General features: G+C 40.9%; 1 protein-coding gene across 1 annotated transcript; it reads left to right on the top strand.

Moving 5' to 3' along the window:
• Window positions 1-5,214: 5,214 nt before the first annotated feature.
• arl2 (ADP-ribosylation factor-like 2) lies at window positions 5,215-7,477 on the top strand. The gene is made up of 5 exons (XM_040012254.1): window positions 5,215-5,413; window positions 5,701-5,811; window positions 6,412-6,574; window positions 6,984-7,064; window positions 7,153-7,477. Exons 1-5 carry the CDS (start codon window positions 5,349-5,351, stop codon window positions 7,285-7,287), a joined length of 555 nt encoding a protein of 184 aa, XP_039868188.1. The 5' UTR covers window positions 5,215-5,348; the 3' UTR covers window positions 7,288-7,477.
• Window positions 7,478-7,556: the final 79 nt, after the last annotated feature.

Raw genomic sequence — 7,556 nt, forward strand, 5'->3', positions numbered from 1 at the left:
GCAAAGGTGGTTCATCCAAATGACATACACTACCAGTCAAAGGTTTGGACACACCTTTCCATTTAATGGTTTTTCTTTATTTTTACTACTTTCTATATTGTAGATACATCAAATGTTATTAACCAAGATATATGGAATTATGTAGCAAAGAAAACATTGATAAACAGCTCTAAATATGTTTTATATTTTAGGTTCCTGAAAGTAGCCACGCTTTTCTTTGTTGACAAATGTTTTTTCTATCACAGGTCTGCCTCGTCAGGGTTCATTTGTGGAATTTCTTGCCTTCTTAATGCGGGGTTGGGACCATCAGTTGTACTGTGCAGAAGTCAGGATGGTACACAGCTGACTGTCTTATTTGACAACTGTTAGAATTCATTTTACGGCAACCAATCGCATAAGTGAAACGATAGTCTGTAATTTCTTTAAGATCTGAATCTAAGTCAGTCAAAATTTGAATGTGTCCCAAAGTGGAGTTACAAAAACCATCAATCGTTCTGGTGAAACTGGCTCACACGAGGACCGCCCAGGAAAGGAAGACTAAGAGTCATCTCTGCTACTGAGGATAAATTCATCTGAGTCAGCAGCCTCAGATTAGAGCCCAGATAAATGCCACACAGAGTTCCAGTAGCAGACACATCTCTACATCAACTGTTCAGACTGCACGAATCAGGCCTTTATGGTCAAATACCTGCTAAGAAACAACTCCAAAGAAAAGCAACAAGCAGAAGAGATTTGTTTGGGCAAGGATACAGAAGGATTCAATTCAATTCAATTTTATTTATATAGCGCCAAATCACAACAAAAGTCGCCTCAAGGCGCTTCATAGATACAGAGAAAAACCCAACAATCATATGACCCCCTATGAGCAAGCACTTTGGCAACAGTGGGAAGGAAAAACTCCCTTTTAACAGGAAGAAACCTCCGGCAGAACCAGGCTCAGGGAGGGGCGGGGCCATCTGCTGCGACCGGTTGGGGTGAGAGAAGGAAGACAGGATAAAAGACATGCTGTGGAAGAGAGACAGAGGTTAATAACAGATATGATTCAATGCAGAGAGGTCTGTTAATACATAGTGAGTGAGAAAGGTGACTGGAAAGGAAAAACTCAATGCATCATGGGAATCCCCCAGCAGCCTACGTCTATTGCAGCATAACTAAGGGAGGATTCAGGGTCACCTGGTCCAGCCCTAACTATATGCTTTAGCAAAAAGGAAAGTTTTAAGCCTAATCTTAAAAGTAGAGATAGTGTCTGTCTCCCGAATCCAAACTGGAAGCTGGTTCCACAGAAGAGGGGCCTGAAAACTGAAGGCTCTGCCTCCCATTCTACTTTTAAATACTCTAGGAACAACAAGTATTCCTGCAGAGCGAGAGCGAAGCGCTCTAATAGGGTGATATGGTACTACAAGGTCATTAAGATAAGATGGGGCCTGATTATTTAAGACCTTGTATGTGAGGAGCAGGATTTTGAATTCAATTCTGGATTTAACAGGAAGCCAATGAAGGGAAGCCAAAACAGGAGAAATATGCTCTCTCTTTCTAGTCCCTGTCAGGACTCTTGCTGCAGCATTTTGGATTAACTGAAGGCTTTTCAGTGAGTTTTTTGGACATCCTGATAATAATGAATTACAGTCGTCCAGCCTGGAAGTAATAAATGCATGAACTAGTTTTTCAGCGTCACTCTGAGACAGGATATTTCTAATTTTAGAGATGTTGCGCAAATGGAAGAAAGCAGTCTTACATATTGTTTAATATGTGCATTGAAGGACATGTCCTGGTCAAAAATGACTCCAAGGTTCCTCACAGTGTTACTGGAGGCCAAGGTAATGCCATCCAGAGTAAGAATCTGGTTAGATACCATATTTCTAAGATTTTCAGGGCCGAGTACAATAACCTCAGTTTTATCTGAATTAAGAAGCAGAAAGTTAGCGGCCATCCAGGTCTTTATGTCTTTAAGACATTCCTGCAGTTTAACTAATTGGTGTGTGTTACCTGGCTTCATGGACAGATAGAGCTGGGTGTCATCAGCATAGCAGTGAAAATGTATGCTATGTCTTCTAATGATGCTGCCTAAGGGAAGCATGTATAATGTAAACAGAATTGGTCCTACCACTGAACCCTGTGGAACTCCATAATTAACCTCAGTGTGTGAAGAGGACTCTCCATTTACATGCACAAATTGGAGTCTATTAGATAGATATGATACAAACCACTGCAGCACAGTATCTGTAATACCTACAGCATGTTCTAATCGCTCTCGATATTATGGTCAACAGTATCGAATGCTGCACTAAGGTCTAGCAGGACAAGCACAGAGTCCACTGTCAGAGGCCATAAGAAGATCATTTGTAACCTTCACTAAAGCTGTTTCTGTGCTGTGATGAGCTCTGAAACCTGACTGAAACTCTTCAAATAAGCCATTCCTCTGCAGATGATCTGTTAGCTGTTTGACAACTACTCTTTCAAGGATTTTTGATATGAAAGGAAGGTTGGAGATTGGCCTATAATTAGCTAAGACTGCTGGGTCTAGAGATGCTTTTTGAGTAAAGGTTTAACTACAGCCAGCTTGAAGGCCTGTGGTACATAGCCGATTATTAGAGATAGGTTGATCATATTTAAGATCGAAGAATTAATTAATGGCAGGACTTCTTTGAGCAGTTTTGTAGGAATGGGGTCTAAAAGGAATGAACATTAGACCGGTGGACATCTGTGCTTTGGTCTGATGAGTCCAAATTTGAGATGTTTGGTTCCACTTGCTGTTTCTTTGTGCAATACAGAAAAGGTGAATAGATGGTCTCTATGTTCATGGTTCCCACCGTGAAGCATGGAGGAGGAAGGTGAAGATGCTTTGCTGGTGACAATGTTGGGCATTTACTGAAAACTGAAGGCACACTGAACCTGCATGGCTACCACAGCATCCTGCAGCAACATGCCATCCTATCGGGTTTGCCTTTAGTTGGACCATCATTTATTTCTCAACAGGACAATGACCCCAAAACACACCTTCAGGCTGTGCAAGGGCTATTTGACCAAGAAGCAGAGTGATGGAGGGCTGCACCAGATGGCCTGGCTTCCACAGTCACCTGACCTAAACCCAATGGATGGTTTGGGATGAGATGGACCTCAGAGTGAAGGCAAAAGGGCAAGCAAGTGCTCAGCATCTCTGGGAACTTCTTCAAGACTGTTGGAAAACCATTTCAGGTGACGACCTCATGAAGCTCATAGAGACAATGCCAAGAGTGTGCAAAGCAGTAATCAAAGCAAAGGGAGGCTATTTTGAAAAACATGTTTTGACTTATTTCACACTTTTGTGTTCACTACATAAGTTGATGCTTTCAGTGACAATCTACAATGTAAATAGTCATGAAAATAAAGAAAAAAGATTAAATGAGAAGGTGTCCAAACTTTTGACTAGTAATGTACATGTGGAGAAGTGTAGCTACTGATTTAGAAGAAAAATGGTAATGTGCAAAGCTGTAGTAACTACAGAGAGATAAAGCTGATGAGCCATACCATAAAGCTACAGGAAAGATGTGCTGAAGACTTGCTGAAGCTAGGTTAAGAACAGAGGTGACGATCAGTGAGCAGCAGTATGGAGAGTAAGAGCACTACAGAGGTGATGTTTGCTTTGACAGTGTTGATGGAGGAGTTTAGAGAAGGTCAGAAGGAGTTGCACTGTGTTCTTAAGGATCGAGAGAAAATATAGGATAGGTCAGACGAGAGGAACAGTGGTGCTGCATCAGGAAGTCAGGAGGGTGGTGCAGGACATGTATGAGGACAGTGAGCCAGGGGATAGGATTACCATCTTGCCCCTTCTTGTTTGCAGTGATGATGGGCAGGTTGACAGATGAGGAGCCAGAAGTCTCCAGCAACTCTGATGTTTGCACATGACATTATAATCTGTAATGAAAGCAGGGAGCAGGTGGCGGTATGCTCTGGAGAGAAATGGTAAATGGCCTGTATTTGTATAGCGCTTTTACTAGTCCCTAAGGACCCCAAAGCGCTTTACACAACCAGTCATCCACCCATTCACACACACATTCACACACTGGTGATGGCAAGCTACATTGTAGTCACAGCCACCCTGGGGCGCACTGACAGAGGCGAGGCTGCCGGACACTGGCGACACCGGGGCCAGAGAAGAGTAATTAAAGTCAGTAGTGAAAGTGAAAACTGTTCTAAAATAAGCTGACTGCTTAGGAACGCTGCAGAAGTACAGAGTGTGAAAAACAGCATCACTATCAATCACAAATATCCACAAAAAAATCTTGATTTTCACCATCTTGTGAAGGCACCGCTGCAGAAGTATTTGCATACAATGACATTTGACCACATCCACACCAGCTCCCTGTGAGGGAGAGCTATTTATAATAATATGTTTTACTTAATGTAAATAGATTAAATTAGTTATTTTAGACCAATTATTGTTAGAAATGTCACATCTTACTTAAATATATTATGTTTTCTCTAAACAAATTCATATTTTACTTTTAGATTAACTGACTTGTTTAATTCCCGCATAAAAATGTTGTTAATTTAAATTGTTTTGTTATCTTAAGTAAATCACGCAAGAAAAAAAAAATGAAACAACTCAGATTTTACTTTACAGTTTAAGAAACTATGTTTTTGTTTTAATTTATTTTTTAAGAAGAATAAGAAGAGCTGGTATGGTAAAGCTTTGGACTACAGAGCCTGAACTGTATTTATTTTCTTTGGTTCTCTGTACATTAACTTAGATTAATTCGATTTTTAATTAGATTTATTAATATTTATTAATAAATCACATTTATCACATAATTCACAAAAAGGTGTCATTGCAATTTTTCCAGTGTATTTTGTTAAAAGTTAGAAAAGAAGCGCCTAAGAAATATTTGCAAAAATCTGTAAAGTGGATTCAGTGGTTGAAAACTGTGGTAAAAATAGCTGACTCGTTTATAACTCCTAAATGTAAAAATGTTCACATTTCTGATGCTTGTTTTCATTTTCACAAGATCGTTAACATTTTATATTTTGAAAATTAGAACATTCCCCAAACCGACTCAAATGTGTAATTTCCACAACAGACACAAGTAGGCGCTGCCGCAAACCATCACAGTAGTTCTCTGGCCTCCACAGCCCGGCCACACCTTAAAAATGCACACTGACCAATCTGCCGGCGCCGGAAGTTGAAAGCAACCAATCCACGTTCTCTTGCTGCAAAACAAGCCAATCGGTGGCTACATGGGGCGGGATTAACACTCTGGCTTCTTCCTGAGTTGCAATGCTACTTATGAGTGCCGAACATTATCATACTAAACTTTAAAATTATAACATACATTTATTACAGTATAACAGTTAAACGGGGCAGCGTCACGATGGGTTTACTAACAATTTTGAAGAAGATGAAACAGAAGGAGCGCGAGATGAGGCTGCTGATGCTGTATCCTTTCTGTGACAGGTTTGGCTAGGCTGAAAACAAAGTGGCATTCGTGCACTTGGTTTATTATAACTATACATGTATCAAATAAGAACCCGCAAGCTTCTCTGTGTGTCTGTGTCGTTAGATAAAGATGCCGGATAACGCCTTTCTCTTTATTTTTCCCTCTGTGCGGATTCATCCTTCTTGCTATGCTAGCTGTTACACGTATTCCAGTAAATATACGAGACGCTGATTAATCGATTAAAACCTCTCAGGTGTGTGAGTTGTCTTTAACCTGGCGCGTGCAGAGGTCTGGACAACGCGGGGAAGACGACCATCTTGAAAAAATTCAACGGGGAGGACGTCAGCACCATCTCTCCCACACTGGGCTTCAACATCAAAACGCTGGAGCACAAAGGGTAACGCGCGCACTGGCTCAAACACGCGCACACGCACGTTGCTTTGACACCCATGTTTCTTTTAAAAAAAACTAATCTAGTCAAGGAAAAATTTCAAAGATGGTCGATATAATAATCTAAAATTAAAATGTGCCTATATGAATATGAAAGTAGGTATTGTGTATTGTCTTGTGTGAAAACCATGACAAATAATAAATGAAGCTTCAGTGTAATAAAGGAATAAAAGTCACAGGAAATGCTTTATCCCTTCAGATCTATTTGCCTCTATTTCCTTCCGCCTGTGGCGCCTTTTGATTTGGCTTTTATTTCTGTGTGTCAGCCTGTTAAATCCAGAATCAAAGTTAAAATCCTTCATCTCTTAAATAATCAGGCCCCATCTCACCATAAAACCAAATGAGACTGTATCGTCCCAATAGAGCACTTCGCTCTCAGGCTGCTTGCCAACTTGTGGTTCGTACGGTATTTAAAAGTAGAAGGGAGGCAAACGTTTGCTGAAAACCTCCTGTGTTAATGTACAAAAGTATTCTTTAGATCTGTTTTTTTTTTTTCTAGCTCAGTCTGTACATTTCCATTCATGCCTCCCACTCCTTGTGTTTCCAGGTTTAAACTGAATATTTGGGACGTAGGCGGTCAGAAGTCACTGCGCTCCTACTGGAGGAACTACTTTGAGAGCACAGATGGGCTGGTGTGGGTGGTGGACAGCGCAGACAGACTCAGACTGGAAGACTGCAGACAGGAGCTCAGCGCACTCCTCCTGGAGGAGGTATATGAGAATGACACACAGTGGAGTGACAGAATCCTTTATTTTGGTTGTTTTGCTTTTTAAAGGATGGGTTTGCAGTAACCGTTAGACCAGAAGGGTAGGTGTGTAAAAATGTGACACTCACTAGTCCTCAATATCAGCCTTAACCCTGGTATTCCGCCTGTCATTTAAAAGGAATATTTCGCCCAAAGGGATCAGAAGTATCCATTTATCTTTAATAGAAAGCAAATCTTTAATCGTTTTTATCAATCTTATTTTTCTGAGTTGTCTGGACTTTCTATATCTTTTAAGACTCACACTGGCCTCCATGGACAAACACTCCTAAAAGCCAGAGTCAAAATATGTAAATTTGATTTCAGTATGAACACGTTGTGCTATTTTTAAATAAGCTGCGCTCCGTTCTTTGCAGAGGTTAGCTGGTGCAACGCTGCTGGTTTTTGCCAACAAACAGGATTTACCAGGATCTCTGTCCAAAGAGGCAATACGAGAGGTGAGCTCTGCGCCCACTTGACACTGCATTTCAGCAATGATATAGTTGCATATATCACGGTGGATGCTGACACTTTGTTCTTCTGCAGGCGCTGGCCCTGGATAACATCAAAAGTCATCACTGGTGTATCATTGGTTGCAGTGCAGTAACAGGAGAGAACTTGTTAGCTGGCGTGGACTGGTTATTAGATGACATCGCTGCGAGGATCTTCACTGCTGACTGAATGTTTAACTGCAGACCAGCTGGTCTTTGTTCATGACCTGCCGCCTTAAGTGACTGAATGCTTTTATACTTGTCCCATTAACTAAGGATTTACCCAGCCGTCCTGGGTTTGCACTGATTTAAAGGAGACCTACCATAGTTTACTTGTATGAACCCAGTAATAAAAGTTCATCCATTCTTGTGGCAAAACACTGTAGTTGCCTTCTTACAACATCCACACTTGATTCTTGCAGACAACTTGTTATGCTCATCTTTATGTACTCTAAAGTT

Source organism: Simochromis diagramma, unplaced genomic scaffold (genome assembly GCF_900408965.1).
Source record: "Simochromis diagramma unplaced genomic scaffold, fSimDia1.1 OVJJ01000604.1, whole genome shotgun sequence".
In the NCBI taxonomy this organism is placed as follows: domain Eukaryota; kingdom Metazoa; phylum Chordata; class Actinopteri; order Cichliformes; family Cichlidae; genus Simochromis; species Simochromis diagramma.

Coding starts and splice junctions, on each gene's coding strand:
- arl2 (XM_040012254.1), top strand. CDS start 5,349: ATGGGTTTACTAACAATTTTGAAGAAGATGAAACAGAAGGAGCGCGAG. Junction 5,812..6,411: donor AAAACGCTGGAGCACAAAGG/GTAACGCGCGCA, acceptor TTGTGTTTCCAG/GTTTAAACTGAATATTTGGG. Junction 7,065..7,152: donor CCAAAGAGGCAATACGAGAG/GTGAGCTCTGCG, acceptor GTTCTTCTGCAG/GCGCTGGCCCTGGATAACAT.